The sequence below is a fragment of the Micromesistius poutassou genome (assembly GCF_964030765.1).
Source record: "Micromesistius poutassou genome assembly, chromosome: 8".
Taxonomy (NCBI): domain Eukaryota; kingdom Metazoa; phylum Chordata; class Actinopteri; order Gadiformes; family Gadidae; genus Micromesistius; species Micromesistius poutassou.
Window position 1 is genome coordinate 9,052,972 of NC_140278.1, and position 21,180 is coordinate 9,074,151.

At 43.5% G+C, this 21,180-nt stretch overlaps 1 protein-coding gene across 1 annotated transcript in view; it reads left to right on the forward strand.

Annotated features, from left to right (window-relative positions):
- Positions 1–3,111: 3,111 nt before the first annotated feature.
- LOC311351760 (uncharacterized protein) overlaps positions 3,112–21,180 on the forward strand; it is a gene marked incomplete at both ends in the record, with an annotated part of 41,804 nt that continues 23,735 nt past the window's right edge. The window contains one exon of the mRNA XM_084471906.1: positions 3,112–3,876. Within this exon, the coding sequence (XP_084328032.1) occupies positions 3,112–3,876 (765 nt within the window). The remainder of the gene's footprint in view (positions 3,877–21,180) is intronic.

Genomic DNA, 21,180 nt, shown 5'->3' on the forward strand with positions numbered 1-21,180 from the left:
TAATAAAATATACTGTCCATAATCGTGCCATATGCTGGAGACAATGTAGCAATGATAATAGAAACAACTTGGGTGAGCTATGACACGTTTTGGGTTGATCGTAACATCAGAGGGGTGTTCCACAAAGCCGGTTTTATCACTTACCCAGCTAAGTTAACCCAGGGTTAGCGGCAACCCTAGGTTTTCCGTTCCAAAATGACCACGGCATGTAAGTTGCTATGGAAACATATGCTCTCAATCAAACCTGGTCGGAGCAGGTTTTGCGCAGGTTAAGTTTGGAAGATAACCCGGTTTTGCTCAGAGTAGGCTATTTAAACCCACGTTTATCGCAGCTTTTACGTGTTCGCCTATTGATATCGGAGCGCAAATAATTTGTGCAATTCACAGAGATTAATTAGACCACGGCTCGACATATTGTCCTTTCCGGATGACTTTTTGCTGGAGAGATATAGTTTTTCACGTGATTCTTTGATATATTTAAATAGCCTTCTCCAACCCTACATTGCAAATGTTACCAATCGTGGATCTGCCCTCAGTTCACTACAAACAATTTGCATAGCTTTCCGTTTTTTTTGCGACGGGTAGCTTTTTGTACAGTGTAGGAGATGCTGAGCACATAGGCAAAGCTACCGTCTGCCGCTCCGTGCGTCTGTCTTGCGCTGAAGCGGTTGTTGCGTAACTTCATGGAGTTTCACCAACTTGCAGATCAGCATTATCTACTTTAAGTGTTCCCAAATGGCTCCGAAATTATCCTTGTTGACTTTTCATCTGGGTGTTATATTTCAGGATTTCCTAATGTAATTGGGTGCATTGATGGCACACATCCAATGTGAGCAATACATTTCAACAGGGTGCGTTGCATTATGAACATATCATAGACCTCATATAATTGTTGTGCTTGTGCAAGATAGCTCAAAGTTTGTATTTGATCGCAGGGCAATTCGATGGGGATCTCCTAGGAGATCGAGGGTATCAATGCCTCCCGACGCTCATCACCCCGTACCCTAATCCCGCTCCTGGACCACAGACAACATTTAACCTGGCACACAGCAGAACCCGCGTTAAGATTGAAAATACATTCTGGATATTGAAGTCCAGATTCCAATGCCTACGTGGACTAAGAGTTTGTCCGGAACGGGCATGCGATGTAATTGTTGCATGCGCCGTCCTCCACAATATAGCCACTCTGCGCAAAGAGATGCCTCCCCACTTTACCCGTTCCTTGAGGAGGAACACATTCGCAAATGTTTGTAAGGGCTGACAAAGGATGCGAGACCACATTTGCAGAAATCATTTAAATAAAAAAAAATAAAACAACACTTTTCTTCCATCATTTTTATTCTTTAGTTGCTGAGGGAGGAAAAAGAATAATTAGTACCTTGATCGGTAAAATATGCGGCCCGTTTCGCCATTTTGATCAGGATTTCCATGATCCATACATCACGTCTTTATAGGTTTGCCGTGAACGCGCACAACCCTGTGTTAACCAACCCCGTGTTGATTGAACTAATTCATAACCGGTGCTGTGGAACCGACAGCTCTGGGTTAGTCGGCACAGGATCGGACAACCTAGAGTTCAGCGTTAACTCTGTGTTTGTTAAACCTCCGTTCTTGGAACACCCCTCAGAGCGTCGAAATAGTTGGTGTTGTTGTTGTTGTAATAATCCAAATCTTCCTCCAAGCTGCCCGCCTTGGTACGGCGGTAGGCGGACGCGTACCAGCCGTCTGCCGTCAACGCCGCCGCCCTCTAGATTAATTCCAAGATTAATCTAGATTAAAAAAATTAATCTATGCCCACCACTAATTTTGCGATAGTAACCCTAATAGGCACAATATCTTCTCCAGCAGGAACACGAGCATGTAGTCGGCCATAGTTGTTGTTATGAGACGTCGTCACAGGTTACAAGAGGTTACGCTCGAGGGGTGTGGCGATGACATCATCGAAACGCAAGTATGCGTTTTGGCCGTCCAGACGAACACTCAAGGGCTGCGTTTGTGAATTTATTCACCCTGGGACCTGGTTTCAGAAAACTCAGTTTTCATGCGATGCGTTTACAGGATTCGTTTGGACGATCGGCCAAAACGATGCAAAACATCTGCATTTTAACCAAAAAACGGCTCCGTGTGGACGGGCCCTAAATGTCAAGGGAAAGAGGCGGTGGTTGCAAAAAGTATTTTGATCGCTTATTAAGTTCACTCGTTGCTTATAATGGTTTATTCGTTTCCCAGTATCATTTCCTTAATTTAGAAGACAGTTTTGTTCATTTTTGAATTGTGAAATAAATAAAATGCAGTGCAGCGCAACGCAGATGTCAGCACAACGCAGACATCTATTACTGACACCTTGCACAATGCGACCCCATACCCACGTAACTCCAGTAGGAGTAAGGAAATAACAGACACAATTGCTTACCATCTAGCAAAAGATATGGTTCCAATAAACACCGTAGAACGTGACGGATTTCGAAAGATGATCCATACATTGGACAAACGCTACTCAATACCCTCCTGCAACAATTTTTCATCCGTTGCATTGCCAGCTCCTATAAGAAACTGCGTGCTGTAGTCGAGGCAGAAGTGCAGGAAGCTGATTATTTTGCAGCAACGACTGATTTATGGTCCAGCCGAACCATGGAACCGTACATGAGCCTAACTGTCCACTTCATTGCGACTGATTTCGCCATGAATAAACATTACATTTTGTGAGAAAAAAATCGTGGCAGAGAATGGCGATATCAATTCTAAACTAAAACATCGGGTTTCCTATTTTTCCCCGAATCGTGCAGGCCTACTCCGGTGGCAAATCAGCAGTTGTCTCCCGGCTCATTAACACAACGCAGAATCAGCCGATGCAAGTTAAAGCCAGCTACATGTGTATAGAAGATAAGAGACAGCAGAGAGAGAGGTTGTGTTTCCCGAAGCTCCGCTAGACAGTGGCAAAAACTACTTAATTCATCGTTCAGGTCTACTTTATTTTATTTCATGATCATAATACTTAAGAATATATAGTTTGTTTCTGTCAACCTCAATTGCTCGATTCAACAATACTTTTTGGCACTTTGACTACCGGATCAGACCGCAGCAAAAGCCTTGGACTTTCCTATCGCCAACATGCCTCTGTACTCGGATGTCTCAGGCACAGAGACTGGGAAATGCACAGACTGCACCAAACTGCAACAGTCAGTGGCTCTATTTGAAACAAGGCTAGCAGCATTAGAAAAATGCAAAGGACTCCTCCAGGATACAGTGCCGATGGGTGAGTTTGCTGAGCTAGCTCAGACAAATACACAACAGGATGATCAAAGCTACACTGTATCCTTCCCGAAGCTGGACAAGAGAGAGACAATTCCAACTGCCTCTCATTGGCACAGAGTCGGCGCTAAGCCCAAACAACATTCCAAAGTGAATCAACAAGTTCACTCAACGCCAAATGCTAAGCTTCCCAAAGCTAAAATCTGCCGGATTAGCCAATCGCTGAAGTTTACCATGCCGCTGAAGAACCGGTTCCTGCCACTCCAGGAGTCCACGAACGCGCCTGCCACCCATGCACCCCTAAGGCCCGAGATGCGTCCAGACGGATGGTGTGGACAAAGACCGACCATGACCCTGTTGCCAGAGAGGCCAGCTGTGCATGCATCTGCCACCCGTGCACCCCTGAGCCCCAGGATGCGTCCGGACGGACGGTGGGGACAGAGACGGAACAAGAACCAGTCGCCACGGAGTCGAGCTGTGCATGCGTCTGCCACCGCCACCTCAAGCCAACAAGGGCCAATCTCACAGAAAGCAGATGAACCAGACACTCTGATTGTAGGAGACTCAACCATAAAGGATATAACCAGTAAGAAGATCAACACATGCTACTTCCCAGATGTGATGGTTAGTGATGTCAACCAGAAACTAACCACAATTATATTGGAAAACCCCAAAATCTCACAGGTTATTGTGCATGCAGGACTTAATGATATTCGAAGAGAACAGTCAGAACTTCTGAAGAGGGATTTCACTGAACTATTGGACACACTGGACAAATTACACGTTAGGTCATTCATCAGTGGACCCATACCAGCAGTTGACAATAAACAGATTCAGTCGTCTACTTGCACTGAATACATGGCTTTCAAGAGTCTGCAATGAAAGAGGAAGGGGCTTTATTGACAATTTCAACTTTTCAGAGCAGATGGCCTACACCCAAACAGGTTAGGCTCAAAACTGTTAAGGGACAATCTTCTCTTCTCACTCTCCCACCATAAGAAGAAGCGAGACTACAGCCTCCCCCACACATCTACTGTCCCACTATCTGACACACAGATAGCAGACAGACCACAGACCTTGAAGAGAGACAACAGCCCGCCCGACACCATGCCTCCCCCCTTTGCTGATGCTGGCTTGGCGAGGAACGGCCACCCCCCTCCTCTGCACTCCCCCATGGACGATGACCTCCAGCACTCCCCCATCGATGATTACCTCCAGCTGTCCCCCATTGATGATGACCACCAGCCTCATCTCTCCCATAGCCACAACGATAACTCCAGTTCCACTGTCTCCTCCCTTTATGATTTTCCAGATGAATTTAAGAAACTGAGAAATTTTGGCATCAAAATTGCATCTGCGTCAATGATACCATCCCCACGTCATGACCACAGTCTGATAACACCCAAGCGGAGGGCGCCCCAGCCCCCCCCTCCCTGTACTGATAGTAGTCCTGATTATTACTGAGACAAAAAAGGGTTCAGCCGTAGACACAGCACAAAGGAAGTTTTGCATAATCTGTTGAACCCAAGGTTGCCTACATCAAAACATGGCAACTTTTGCATTCCTGCTGTAATCACTAAGAGAGTAAACAAAGGGAAACTCTGCTAACGCACTGCTAACCTCTCAAATCTCATACCTATTCCCTCTAAACCCAAATCAACCTTAAAGCCTATCAATAACACCATCAGGATGGGTCTACTTAATGTTAGGTCTCTTAATAACATCATCTTTTTTTAGTTAATGATTTTATTACCACTTCTCAACTGGATTTTATGTTTTTAACTGAAACATGGCTAGAACAAAATAACAGTGCAACCGTTCTGATAGAGACAGCTCCTCCCAACTATAACTTTTTTGATGTATGTAGATCTGGAAAAAGAGGTGGAGGGGTTGCTGCTATATTTAAAAATCTATTTCAGGGGAAACAGATGCTATTTGGTGATTTTCCATCATTCGAATACCTTTGTGCTGTATTGAAATGTTCCCCCAGAGTTCTCCTATTAATTATTTACAGGCCACCCACATACTCCAAATTACATACTACAAATTTCTTCGATGACTTTACAGAATTATTGTCTAGCATCTCCACAGACTTTGACTGTCTAGTTATAACTGGTGACTTCAATTTTCATACTGATGATTTTAATGATGTGTGCAAAAAAACTTTTTTCCATTTTGGACACATTTGAAATGTCTCAACATGTGAAAGAGGCTACTCATTGTAAGGGGCACACTCTAGACCTGGTTATCACAAAGGGTCTCAATGTTTCAGATCTCTCTGTGACTGATCCTTCACTGTCTGACCATTTCTGTGTTTTCTTTAAAGACCGGGTAAACCAAGAATAATTATGGGTTTTGAGTTTATAATACCACAGGAAAATATATTATTAACCACCCTGCCAAATTTGAAGGACTAAAAAAATCGCGAAGTATATAAAATTATGCTTCAAAGTTGATGAAAAATGAGCAGTAATCCCTGGCTCAGGACGGTGGGGGCGTGTGCGCTGCAGGCCAGGAAACCACGCCCATCACCGGAGAGAGACCGTCTTCGGTCGGAAACTTAAATAAAGTAAACGAACCGTTAACGTTACGTTTCCCACTGTGGCATCCAGGGAAGATGCACCAACGAGGTTGAAGAGGCATAACGGGCAAGCTAGCTGCAAACTGACAATTCAAACCAGACTCGTGAGCGGTAAAACCATAGACGGGTGAAACCACAGAATGCTAGTGCGCGGTTAATGTATTTATACCTAGAGGGCAGCAGGGGGCGGGTCTACATCGAAGACCGCTTTACGTAAAGCGGTCTTCGATGTAGACCCGCCCATTTTAAACCTGCACACAGAACATTCTCTGAGGCCTAGCTCCTCAAGGAAATGATGAATGGGAAAAATATTTTTTACATGTTTTGAGGGACACATTTAAGGCCTAATTAATATGATAAGAAGAAAAATACTGAATTTGGTTTACCCGGTCTTTAATATATATTTTATTCCCGACATACAGACAAAATCAAATACTGTCAAAAAACGGTATATCAATGAACATTCTAATGTACTTTTTAAAAAGGCCATCTCCTTGCTACTACCTCTCAACCCATGTTCTACTGATGATCTTTTAGAAAATTTTAATTTGAAAATTTTGAAAGTCATAGATGTCATTGCACCTTATAAGGTTAAAACGATTTCTGGAAAGCAAAAGGCACCTTGGAGAAAAGCTGCTTTTGTAACAGCCCAGAAAAAAGAATGCAGGAAGGCTGAACGCATATGGCGTAAAACAAAACTTCATATTCACCATGACATCTATAAAGAGAGCCTCCGTGCCTACAATTTAGACTTAAAAAGTGCTAGAGAAACATTTTTCTCCAATATCATTAAAACCAATACTAATAATGCCAAAACCCTATTTGCAACTGTTGACAGACTGACCAAGCCCCCAACACAAATTCCACCTGACCTTCATTCCACTCAGAAATGCAATGAGTTTGCAGCATTTTATACTGATAAAATTGAAGGCATCAGACGCGCCATCAATGTCTCCACTTTAAACAAAAATGCTGGACTACCACCATATTCAGGCAAAAGTAACGTGGCAATGACATGCCACAAACTCTTGTGGAAACTGTGACACAACTGAAGCCATCCACCTGTTGCCTTGATACTTTACCTACCAACCACTTTAAGAATGTTTTTGACTGCCTAGCAATAGACATATTGCAAATAGTTAACAACTCTCTCCAATCAGGCACTTTCCCAAAAGCCTTAAAAACTGCAGTTATCAAACCCCTTTTAAAAAAGCGGAGCCTAGATGCCTCTATTATTAACAACTACAGACCACTACAGACCAAATTAAATATCTACCCTTCATAAGTAAAATCATTGAGAAAGTTGTTCTTCAGCAACTTAGTGACTTCCTGGCATCAACTGGTTGCTATGACACCTTCCAATCCGGATTTTGACCCCTTCACAGCACCGAGACCGCCCTTATTAAAGTTGTAAATGACATCCGTCTTAACACAGACTCTGGCAAAATCTCAATACTAATGCTACTAGACCTCAGTGCTGCATTCAACACTGTAGACCATACAATACTTTTGGACAGATTAGAAAACTGGGTGGGGCTTTCAGGCACAGTCTTAAATTGGTTTAGGTCCTACCTACAAAATAGGAACTACTTTGTTTCCATTGGCGACTTTGTTTCAGAATCAACAAACGTGACATGTGGAGTCCCACAAGGTTCGATCTTAGGACCCTCTCTATTCAACATCTACACTATGATTTGCTCCCACTAGGGCAAATCATGCAAAATAACAATATTGACCATCACTGCTATGCTGATGACACGCAAATCTATGTATCTCTATCACCAAATGACTATCAGCCCATTGATCTGTTGTGCCAGTGCATTGAGCAAGTCAAAGACTGGATGTGCCAAAATTTCCTTCAACTAAATGAGGACAAAACCGAGATAATTGTATTTGGTGCTAAAACCGAAAGGCTTAAAGTTACCCAACACCTTCACTCTCTGTCCCTGAAAACCTCAATCAAAGCCAGAAATCTAGGGGTTAACATGGATTCAGATTTACATTTCGACAGTCACATCAAATCAGTTACAAAATCTGCATATTATCACCTTAAAAACGTAGCAAGACTTAGAGGGCTCATGTCTACCGAAGACTTACAAACACTTGTACATGCCTTTATCACTAGCAAGCTTGATTACTGCAATGGTCTCCTTACAGGTCTCCTAAAAAAACTCTAAGGCAACTACAGCTTGTTCAGAATGCTGCTGCTAGAGTTCTAACAAAGACCAAAAAATGTGAACATATTACACCAATTCTTAAATCATTACATTGACTCCCTGTATGTCAGAGAATTGATTTTAAAATCATGTTGCTAACCTATAAATCCCTACATGGTTTAGGGCCAAAATATTTAACTGATATGCTTCCACTACATAAGCCTTCTAGGCCACTAAGATCCTCTGAGACCAATCTGTTAATTATCCCCAGAGTCAACACGAAACATGGGGAAGCAGGATTTAGTTACTATGCAACAAATAGCTGGAATAAACTCCCTGAGGATTTAAGACTTGCCCCAACTCTGACAGCTTTTAAAAGAAGACTGAAGACTTTTATGTTTGCTTTAGCTTTCTGCTAAATCTTAAATCTACAATGCTTCTATTTTATTTATTTATTTATTTATTATTTTATTAGTAACTTTGCCTTTATTTTCTGACTTTCTAAAATGCATTTTTTTTTTAACTCTGCCTTTCTAAAATGTTTCTTTTTAAACTTTGCCTTTATTTTCTATCTATTTTACTTTTTACTTAACTATTATTTTCTTTTATTGTATGACAATGTTTATATGTGAAGCACTTTGAGTCTGCCTTGTGTATGAAAAGTGCTATATAAATAAAGTTGCCTTGCCTTGCATTGCCTATATACGTGCGTGCTTGTGTGATTGAGAGACAAAGAGAGAGGGTGAGGTATGTGAGTGAAAAAATATTTTTTCAAAGTGCTTGCATGCAACTGTGCATGTATGAGATGAAACGTGACACACACACTACCCACTTCACACAGATGTGAGCCAGCCAAAATTCAAATGATATTAAATGTTGTGTGTGTGTGTGTCTGTGGGGGAGGGGGTACACATAGACATTGCACTGTGTTCTCCTCGAGTGTGTCAAGAGTGATTCCCCCATTCCATGGCACAAAGTATAATTGTCCTTGCTGTCTCATGCATCCCTTAAAAGTAAAGCCCTGCACAAAAATACGTTCTATATAGAAATATAGTAGTAGTAATAGTCCTGCAGCCTGCTCACTGCTCCTCTCCCATCGCTCCCCTCCCCTGGTCAGCACTCCAAGGGAAATACGATTAACCCCGGCTGCTTCGGTCCGCTGCCACTTGGCGGGGGGCAGAACGGGGAGACGGAGGGAAGGGGAGGGTAGCGGTGGGGAATGATGTTGTGGCCGGGCGTTTCGGGGAGAGCCGGGGAGGGACGATGCAGTGGATTAAAAGGTGGATGTCACAAAATATATATATATATATACTGTATCCCAGAGGACTGCTGGTTCAGCCTGGGAGGCACGTGGCCAAAAGCAGGGTTGCTCTCAAACATGGCACACAGGACTTAGACAGGGCCTCCATGCGAAGAGTAGCGGATGGGAAAACTAATTAAGACTAGCTAATTGAGCGAGTCCTCATGATAATAATAATAACAGTGATACATTTTATTGAATGGCTCTCAAGGTGACCTTTCATCATAAAGAATCAGTGATAAAACATACAATAAACTGCAAAGCACCAGTAATATAACATCAGTACACAATAAACAGAAAATCCCCAGTAATACAACATCATTACACAATACATTGACATTATCATATAGTAGCAGTTTTGAATTTGGTGATAGAGTCCAGTATGTGGAGGTGATGAGGAAGGGAGTAACAAAGTTTGGGTGTAGCACAGGGGAAGGCCCTGGCACCCATTGTAACAAGGTGGATGGCTGGAAGCACCAGTGGACCTGCTGATGAAGACTGCAGGGAGCCAAACACAGTGTAGGTTTGAATGAGATCTGTGTTGTAAACGGGATAGATTATGCAGAGCTTGAAATTGCAATAATATGATTTGATAGTTTATCCGTTGTGACACAGGGAGCCAGGGTGATTGAATCAGCAGGGGAGTGACATATTCAGTGGACTGTGAGCGTGTAATAATCTGTACTGCAGAGCTCTGGATGAGTTGAATAAGTTGAATAACTCTGTCTGGATGCCTGACCGGATAGCATTGCAGTAGTCAATGTGACCAAAGTGTGGACTGAGATTTCTGTGTAGTATTGTTTTCCAGATTGGCAATCAGGGAGACATTGCTTATATGACTGGAGAAAGAAAGGGTTCTGTCCAGGAATAACTGAAAGGCTTGTTACCTGTGTGGAGACAGGTATGGCAGCTTATGGTAGCTGGGAGTGAAATAGTATGTGTTTATGAGAGGGTTGATTTAGAGCCAATGTGGACTTTCTCAGTTGTACCACTTGAATTGTAGGTAGTTGTAGGTAGTAGTTGTAGTACGTCAACCATATCTGTACATCATGGAGACAGGCACGAAAAGTCCTGGAAGGGTGAGGGCAATTGGGCTTCTGACACATAAATCTGTGTGTCGTCAGCATTACAGTGAAACTGAATGCTATAGTGGCGGAAGATGTTGCCGAAAGGGAGGAGGTACATCACAAACAGGAGTGCCCCCAACATGGAACCTTGTGGAACTCTGTGGTGATCTTTCTGACCATTAATTCTGAATTAATAATTCTGATAGAATGTGCCTGTCTGCAAGGTAGGAGACAATTCACTGATACATAGTGCCCCCCCAACTTCTATACTAGCCAGACGATCCATGAGGAGTATGGAGGAGAGATGATGGCATGCTTTAACTAGGGTTGTGGGGATTGGATCCAGTTGATCCATGTGGATGTATTGGACTTGGTAGTAACTTATCAAATTGTAATTTTCAGTTGGAAGACTGAAATCACATTAAACAGTGGATGCGGACTGCATAATGTTGTTAGCAGAGGCCAGCTGCTCATGAAATGTACACATTTTGGATTTAAAGAACTTCAAAAGTGAAGAGTATTGATCATCACAAAGGTTATTGTTCATACTCGTTTCAGGTGGTTCGAGTAACTTTCTTGTGGAGAAGAGATCTGTAGTATTCCCTTGACCTGTACTGATGATATTTGCATAATAGGTTATTTGAGAGTGTTTTTATAGTGAGTATCAAGTGCGGAAGATAAACTGTCATTGTAGCAGTCCACAATATCCAAAGTCAGGGATATGGCCCTTGTTTTGGGTTATAAGATTGACATATTGTGTTATATCAAAGCTCACTATCGTTGCTTTAAAATTGTAATAAACATATTGTCAGTGTTATGAAAATGAACCTTAAAATCCTGCATTAGGATGACATTAGGAGTTGTTGTGTTACCACCTTTAGTGCACTAAAGGTGGTAAAAAGATTTCAGTGATGAAAATATTTGATCACTTGAGTGTTTCTGCACAGAGCATCAATAACGGTTGATGAAGGACTACAGAGCTTTACAGCCAGCAGTTCAAAGGAAGACTTATCAGGTTGAGAAAGTGGCATTAGTAGTGGGACTAGTGGGGAAAGTTAAAGAGTTGTCTATCAAAAGAAAAAATAAACCCAATTAGAAGACAGTAGGTAACTTAAACTTCCCTATCTTTATGTTTCAGTCTGTTGATTTTTTATGCTATGCCCACTTGACAATAGAATATTTTTTACAAGTAAATTCGATTTCTTCTCCTGTAAGTGCTCAGGGAAGCTGAATATAGCATTAGGAGTCAGGAGAATAGTCAGGAGAAAAGTATTTTTACATCCTGTCTTTTTGTGTTGTTCCCTGTCTGCCTGTCGAATACGATACGTTAGTTGGGTCTCCCGCCCATGAGTCAACTAAAAGGACCCATGCCAGATTCCAGAGGCCTAGAATTGTATATCCAGATTGCTTGTGGCATATTGCTCTCATATAATTATTATGTGATGCATTTGTCAATTTATTATTATCATCAGCTATATTACAATTTTCATGGTTGTTTGCTTTCATTTTGGCCTTTTGTCTTCTTTCAATAAAACATTGTTTAATCACTATGATATTGGCATTTATCAAACTGCTAGTCGTTCTAGAGTGAAGCTTACTGTAGTGCGTGCCTTTGTGAGGAAGGGTAAGAATGTGGGTCTGTGAAGTCCTATCAGAATGTAATAGAGATAAATAGTGATATAAATACATTTCAGTGCAAAAAAGAGAACCAGTACTTGGCCACATGGTGCAGCCCACATGAAAGCTGATACACAATATTTCACATTGGCCATGACTGAGACACGTGATGTTTGGCTACATAGGGCGACTGTTCAGATTTGATACAAAGCTGCTTCATCTCAATGCACACAGCAGCTAGTGTGAAACTAATGTGCCGTTTATAAGGATTATACAGCACAATTGGTCAGATACCTCACAGATAAAGCAGGTTTCCTCTCTGTTTAGTACACAGGTTTGTGCCACATAAGGGTGTACGCCACATATTGCCTTTTGCTTTGCTTATTTAGTGTGAGGCAGCAATCCAGGAGTATGTAGGAGCAGTTTGTTTTTTCTTTCATTGATTTTCTTTTATTTGGCACTGCTCACTGCTATCCTGCCTGAAGCGGCTTGCTTTGTGTCATTTTGCGAGTCGCTTTGTGTGTCTTGTGTTACTAATCATTGTCGAATTAAAAAAAGTAGCAGCCTCAAAACTCTCGACTTTGCCTTTTCATGTTCCACACTTTTCCCTTTCACAAAGCGTTTACTTTGTGAGAAGTCTTTTATGCAGCAGTAGATTATAACTGTCAGAGCATTAAATGTTAATAGAGAAACATGCACATCTTCTGAAACATCATGTACATATCTATTCCCCTGATACCAATCCATGCAACACATCCGACTAGCTCTTCCGTCCCACTGCGCACAAGAACATACATGCACATTCAGGCGTGTGCACAACATTTGCAGGTGCTCACCCATTAGACAGGAACAAATCGACACACGCCGTAACAAGCTTCCCATTTGCCCCACCTAGTATTCATGATGTGAGCACCAGGCAGGCACATGGTCAATAGAGCCAGTTGTAAACAGGGATATCTTCAAACGCTAAGACCCCAGATCCCTTGTTGTGGCCTGGCGCCAACGAGTAAGAGGACCCCCAGCTGAGTGTATTAGAGCAACAGTGCATACTTGCTTCAAGGGGTCTGGCCTCATGGCTTCCTGCACAGCACAGGTCTTGGAAGCTATTATAAGTCAGATGGTAGGGCGGAAGAAAGCGAGAGTGGGAATAAATTAAAGAATGGACTCTACCCTCCTATAGAGGATACAAGGGTAGAGGAAGGACAAAAATAACATTTTTTTTTTTGAGATTATGGACCAGTGCCTGTGACTGAAGAAACATACAAATAAAATCGCTCTTTGTGTTGTGTCTGTGGTTTCCAAAAGTCATTATGTGCCACAGCAAATTGTTGAATGTTTTCAAACTTTTTTGATTCCAAATAGCTATTAAGTTGTGCAGTGCGTAGCAGCTGATAAGAATAATAGGACACTGATTTTTTCTTTCTACAAACAAGTAACAAATATATAACTTCGCAAATGCATATTTTGTTTGTGTATCATGTTTAATAATCTGACATTCATTGGTTCAGACTGGAAGCGGCAATACGGTTTTCCGACAAAGTTGTAACACATTGCTGAGTCATAGCAAGAAATTAAAGAGGAACACGTTTTTTTTGGTTGATGGATATTCATATATATATATATATATTTAGATGTTTGCGGGCATGTGTGTGTGTGTGTGTGTGTGCGCGCGTGTAAGAGTCTACGTATACGTGTGTGCATCCGCAACTATTAGCAGGATGGCTAATCCATAAGCTCCAGATCCCTATCATCACTCTGGCCACGGGGCACCACATAATTACATTTGAAATGACAGACAATGGCTGCCGTATTACTGTTTTAATTCGGGCCAATCCCTCTTGGTTACGGAAAAATAAATAAATAAAGTAAAACTCACTAATCGAAGACAAACGGCGTAACACTGCCTTCTCTTTGGTCCCCCGCTGACTGATAAATGCGCACTTAGTCGTTCGCGCCCCAGGTGAACATTTATTACCTTTGATAATTTATTTTATCCCCCCCACCTTCCCGATCTGCATAATTATTGTGGCTATAGGTTATAATGCGAAGCAGACAGGGAGCAACATGCATAATTCATGCAGTACCAGGGGTTTTACACGATCTATCTGCGAGGTTTACTCCAGTTTCTTCAGCAACACAATTGTGTGCATGCGTGTGTGTGTGTGTGTACATACATATTTTTCTTTATATTATTTGTTTAGTTATATATAATTGTTATATATATATATATATATGTATATATAAAAAAAAGTATTCCGTTTTTTTTCCTTTGCTAGAGGCGCTGGACCAAGAGACTGTAATGACAAAACTGTTAAAGGACAAAGAAGAGGTGACCCAGATACATTGGAGCTGTGTGTGCATTCCTACCTAAAAAATACATGGTGAATGGGATTTTAACCGTTTGAGGAGGGTTCATAGGGTTCATAGGCCTGGACTAAATCATCACACATCCTAGTGAGGGAACAGTGTGAATGTGTGAGACTTTTTTCCCGCTCACGATCATATAATAAATGAATAGGGATTATATTGCTCTTTAAATATATTCCTCCTAAATTTTGAAATGGCGGAGTGTAGCGTGGAATACCTGACCTTGGTCTTGTCCTCGTCCAAAATGTCTTCTGATTAATGGGTTAACCACGAGGGCAAGAGAATAGAACAGAACAGAAAAGCAGTTGCTCATGTGTTTGAGTGGGCGCATCGGTGTGTGTGTTCCCATATTTGTGTGCTTGTGTGTGAAAACGTACATGCGCCTGTATGGTCGCGTAGGCCTGTGTGTCACATACACACACACACACACCCGTGTTTGTTCAGGTATGAGTGTGTGTTTACGTGCGTGTTCAGGTGTGTGTGTTGGTGTGCGCGTTTGTGTGTGTGTATGTTGGTGTGTGTGTTCAGGTGTGTGTTCATGTGTGTGTGTTGGAGTGTGTGTTCAGGTGTGTGTGTGTGTGTGTGTGTGTTGGCGTGTGTGTGTGTGTTGGCGTGCGTGTTTGTGTGTGTGTGTTGGCGTGCGTGTTCAGGTGTGTGTGTGTGTGTGTTGCCGTGTGTGTTCAGGTGTGTGTGTGTGTGTGCAATGGCATGTGCACACTGACAGAGAGCGGGATGGTAGAGCCCTAGATCAGAGATAGATGACTTCATTAAAGTGTGCGTCTCAGTGAGGCGAGATGAGCCACATCTACCCCCCTCAGCCGCTCCTCACCTCAACCCCCATCCTGTGCCACCACAGATTATGAACTCCATAAATCAATACATTTCTGTAACAGGATAAAGCGTCCCACAGCGGCCCCCCCGCCACCCAGCCACCCCCAGCCCCCCCCCAGGGCGGCTCCCTCTCTCAGTGGGGTTGACACAGCTCAGGTCGTCAAGGCCGTTTTCAGGAGTTCACAGGAGAGGGGGGGGGGGGGGGGGTGGGCGATTGGCAATGAAATAGCGTCCGGGGTTGGGCTGGAGGAACATGTGTCTGGGACTGGTGGAGAAAGACGCGCTGGCTCGTTTGGCAGTGAAATCAACAACAGCATGTTGTTGAACGGGAGGGATTTCATTTCATAAAGGAACATCTGGTTTATATGTCTCGTCTTGGCAGCTACTTGGCAGAAGCGGGAGGAATGTGGACGCTGATGTGGAACGGGATGACGGGCGGTGCGGACAGACAGACTGTGCATACTTTGCCTCCCTCTGTGTGCTATTGTTATTTGGTTCTATTTTTTGCATCCTCGCGATTGTTTCCTTGGAAACTCTGCTGTCAGTTATTCTGAAAGTGTGGGCATGAGAACCTTTTAATAAACCTTACCTAAGCCCCCCTTAACCCTAACCGCCCCTTACCCCTCCTAACTCTAACCAATAACCCCCTAACCCTAACCCTCCTAACCATAACCCTAACACCAGTTATAAAAACCCTAACCCCACTCACTGCCCTAGAGGATCAGGTTGCCACTAGTTATGCTGGTGTGTGAATGTGAGGATGAATAGTTGAACGCTTGTGTTAATGCTAAAGTAGTCTCCTGAATCAGACTTGAGATCAATATCTCAAGTCTGATAGCAAATGTACTATCAGGCTGGAGGCGGGAATATAGCCTATAGGCACATGATTGGATATTAACAGCAAACACAAATTTGTCCAGTCAACTGTAAATAATTTGTAAAATCATCGCAGTGTAGACCGGCCACTGTGGAATACACTTAAAATCCCCTTCTGAAAGCTTCATCCACATGCGCAAATTAGTTTCTCTTCAGTAGGATATGGTAACAAAAACAGGAAACAAGGCCTGCTTTTTCAGTTTTGGGATGAAGCCCAGGCTGTGTGCCTTCTTCCCCCCTGTTCTGAAAAAGCATAGCAGGGCTCCCTGCCGCTAAAGCACTTTGAGTGACAGAAGCAGAAGAAATACCCATGGATAAATGCATTCCATTAGCCAAAAAAATAATAAATAAATCAGTTTGCTTTTCCTTCTCTTTATCCACATTTAGTCAGAGTTTGGTGACTTTTGACTTTTGAATTTGCGTGATGTAGCCTCCCCATTAGAGGTGCTCAGCCTCAACACACTTCATAAATGTAGCAGAGCAGTCTCCCACAACCAATGGTTTTACACAGTGACCTTGCCAATGAAAACTGTAGTTTAGCAAGGAACCACCAGAGAGTGATGTGAAATTGTGTGGCATGTTTGGGATATTGCTTTGTCAAAATGTCAAAAAACAAACAGATTCTTTCCTTGTCGTTTTCATCATCCATGTTGTTGTAGCTCTCAGTAAAGCCCACATGCTTCCCCTCCTAGCCTAAATAGAAACTCCACAATTATACACATGAGATAATGGTGTGTTTGTTCCTGTCATCATGGTAACTGGCACTGTTTTTGTATGGTTTGTTATTTTCTGGAGCTTCCTCTGATCTAAGCACGTTATTGTTGACTGATAACATTATTTCATGTAACCTTATCTATAATTGTTTTTATACGTTCACCTTTTTTTGTTTTTTTTTATCCCCTTTTTTTATCCACAATGTATTCCAAGCTTAATGAAACTCGACTTGCTTCCTGAATACATATTAACCACTTTCTGGCTTAATATTCAAATCACCCCATTTAAAAAAATGAAGTACGATCACAAGCGGTTTTGGTAGAGAAATAACGAGGTCCTTGTTTTGGAGGGGGGGAGGGCGGGGGTTGTACAGCCATTGAATGTTTGTGTCTGCCTCACCGGCGGTGCACCCGTCACTCTCCACTGCACATTATGTAATGAAGCAGAATAATAGATACATGTCATCTAATCTATTTGACAATTCAAATCAATTTCATGACCAGGTGTGTGTGTGTGTGCACACTGCACTGCACATGTCCTTTTCAATTGTTCACATTAAAAATCAATTGTCCGATAAATCCCCATCTGAAGAGTCCTGTGCTTGTCATGCTATCTCAACAAATAGATGTTTTTTTGTGCTTCTTCCAAATGTCAAGTGTAAAACCCACCACCCTCAAAAGGAGCCCGGTGAACTGGGCGAGGGATCCTCCCCCCGGAAGGATCTCTCTCTCCCGCGGTCCTCCGCCCACCGGAACGCTGAAAGTTTGTGCTTTAATTGTATAGAGCTCTTCTGCCCAACCTTCTCCGTCAGGAAGAGAAACAGCGGCCATCATTCTTCCCTGCCATTACCAGCCTGGCCGCCGTGAATAATGCAATTTGTATCCTCTATGGAGTGCATCCAGGACAACGGCTACTCCCATAAACCAACACAAGATCGCAGTAGAAATCCACTTACAGGCTAGCATGGCAAACGCGTTTGCCATTAGGACCCCACTCAGGTCCCATCATTTCAGTCAGATAGAGCTGAGCCTTATCTCGGTCTAGAAGGAAGGCTATGATAATGAGGCTACCCGCTATGCCAGAGTGGTGAATCAAACATGCAGAGGACACACACACACACACACAGAAACACACACACACACACACACACACACATGCAAGGACACACACTCACATGCATGCATGCACGCACGCACGCACGCACACACACACACACACACACACACACACACACACACACACACACACGTAAGCACACACACACGTAAGCACACACACACACACACACACACACACACTTTGTTCCTAGGTACAAGACACGTTACAAACAAGCCCACAGATAAAGAGCAATATGAGCTGAGCCAGTCCGGTGGCGTGTTAGATATTTGTTACGTCGACGGTAAAGGTCAACGTTTGACCTTTCCCGGGCGCGCTGGCGACAGAGGCATACTGGTAATAAATTAAATGGATCTGTCAGGACGGCACCAGCGGGTGTTGGGGGGAGGGGACACGGGGTGGAGCATGATAGATGGGAGCGTAGAGATGGGGAAGCCGTGGGCTAGGTCAAGGGAAGGTTAACGTGTAACAAGTGGAATATCAGGCAGATGTTGTGCCAATCATTAGAGCCATCATACATCTGCCATGGTTGATTATAGCACCTCCCCCCCCATCTCCCCACTTCTGAGACCCAGGATGGGTTCTCCCCCCCCTTCTCTCCCTTCTGAGAGCCAAGACAGGTCCTCCCCCCTCCTTCCCCCCTTTGTAAGACTAACCCTTCTTAAAGTGACAACGGGTTTCCCCGCCCTCCCCTCTAAGACCGAACTGGTCCGTTCCATCCGACCACCCGCCATCACACTGATTACTTGACTTACTTTCCTTGTCTTTTTTTCCTGCTCTGTTTTCGCCCGTTTCAAAGCCTGCAAAAACAAGAGAATCCTCATATATAATATTTCCTCATACTGGGAAATGCTGGCTTTCTTCATCTACAGTAATCTGCAAGAAGTGCTTGAAGCAGATCCCAACATCCTACCCAAATACATTGGCAGTGTGTGTGTGTGTGTGTGTGTGTGTCTTGCTGTGGTATAGCATTCAGCAGATTACAACAAAAACAATTAGTATGAAATGTCAGCCATTCATCTCAATCACAATTCATGTTCTCGTCCCCAGATGACGCTGACGGGTGATTGGGTTTGGCTGTAGCGTCCTGGTGGTGATATAGATGATCATGCCACCCGGATCAGACCCGGTAGCACCCTCCCTATATTCAACGTCCTCCCTACCCGCCTCCATTAACACAATGATGGTAAATGGCCTGCATTTATATTGTGCTTTTCTAACCAGTGGCAACTCAAAGTACATTACAATATTGCCTAACATTCACCCATGCATGCACACATTCACACACCTACGGCGGTATCAACCATGCAAGGGAACAGCCAGCTCGTCGGGAGCAGTCAGGGTGAGGTGTCTTTCTCAGGGAAACCTCAACACTCAGCTAACAGGAGCCGGTGATCAAACTAGCAACCTTCCGATTACCAGCCAACCCGCTCTACCTCCTGAGCCACATGCCACCCAAACACAATCACCTATCACCACATCCTTCTCTATCATCCTCTCTCATCAACCCACCATCCTCCATCAACAAACCCTCCTCCATCAACACACCCACCATTCTCCATTAACAAACCCTCCTCCATCAACAAACCCTCCTCCATCAACACACCCACCATTCTCCATTAACAAACCCTCCTCCATCAACAAACCCTCCTCCATCAACACACCCACCATTCTCCATTAACAAACCCTCCTCCATCAACAAACCCTCCTCCATCAACACACCCACCATTCTCCATTAACAAACCCTCCTCCATCAACAAACCCTCCTCCATCAACACACCCACCATCCTCCATCAACAAACCCTCCTCCATCAACACACCCACCATCCTCCATCAACAAACCCTGCTCCATCAACACACCCACCATCCTCCATCAACAAACCCTCCTCCATCAACACACCCACCATCCTCCATCAACAAACCCTCCTCCATCAACACACCCACCATCCTCCATCAACAAACCCTGCTCCATCAACACACCCACCATCCTCCATCAACAAACCCTCCTCCATCAACACACCCACCATCCTCCATCAACAAACCCTCCTCCATCAATACACCCACCATCCTCCATCAACAAACCCTCCTCCATCAACACCCCCACCCTCTTCCATTAACACACCCTCCTCCATCAACAACACACTCGACAAAGCCTCTGGGATGGGGCTGGATGCTCCTCATCACCCCCTTGTCACAATCAATGCACCACTGAAGTGGACATGAAACAAACTGAGAGACTGGGATTGGGTGGGGGGGGAGGGGGGAGTGGTAGGGGTAGGGAGGAGATGGACGAGGAGAGGGGGAGAAAATGGGAGGGGGGGGGGGGGTTGAAGGAAAAATTAACATCAAATATATTTATTATCTGAAAAACAAAGAATGGAATAATAAACAGCGAATCCGCCATCTTGATGTCATAGACACAACATATAGAACATGAGTTTGTGCAGCGCTGGGGGTATAGTAGTAGTGAAGGAGCAGCAGAAGGTTGACATACCATACATACTGTATCCAATCTATTTGCTTCCCGAGGCAATAATTGAGTGCTCTCAACCGTAGCATTTTGAATCAATTAAGGAGCTGGGCGTCTTTGCTAAATGACCGCTGTTCATCGCCTGGACAAACTTGCAAATAACTTGCTGGACTGACTATATTGCTCCCACCATGTCTATTTTCTTTGGGTTTATTTATTTATTTGCTTTTTCAATAATAATGTGTAAGAGTTGGGATGGGAAGTTTAAGGTGTAGATTGGCACCTCAATAGGGTATATTTAAAGGCCTTTACTGCATGCCTGTGTGTTTGGGAAACGCTGACCTCAACATATACAATTAGTCTTTGACCACCCATGTGTTTGTGTTCATGTGTGTGCATGTGTGTGCTTTTGTGAATTTGTGTCTGTATCGATGTGTGTGTGTGTGTGTGTGTGTGTATGTGTGTGTCACACACACAAATGTGCATATGTGTAAGCCTGTGTCTGTGTGCATGCGTGCGTGCATGCGTGTGTGCTTCCTGTTCACAGATAACAGCGAGATGGGTTTCTAGTGCTCCATGCTATCTCTCTTAAACAGGCACAGGCAGACCTTCCAATTTTAAAGCCATCTCCCCCTGCTATCAACTCTTGCTCCATAATCGGTTGTGAAAATGCAAAATGGCATCCGAGGAGGAGGAGGCTCTGGGGAAGCCTGACGTCGCGTCTCAACCTCTCCCTTATTTCTCATTAGAAAAAGAAATGATAATATTAACGTGGGATGAGTGTGTGAAGTGTCCTCAGCCAGTGATTGATTCAACAGCAGTGGCTAATTGCG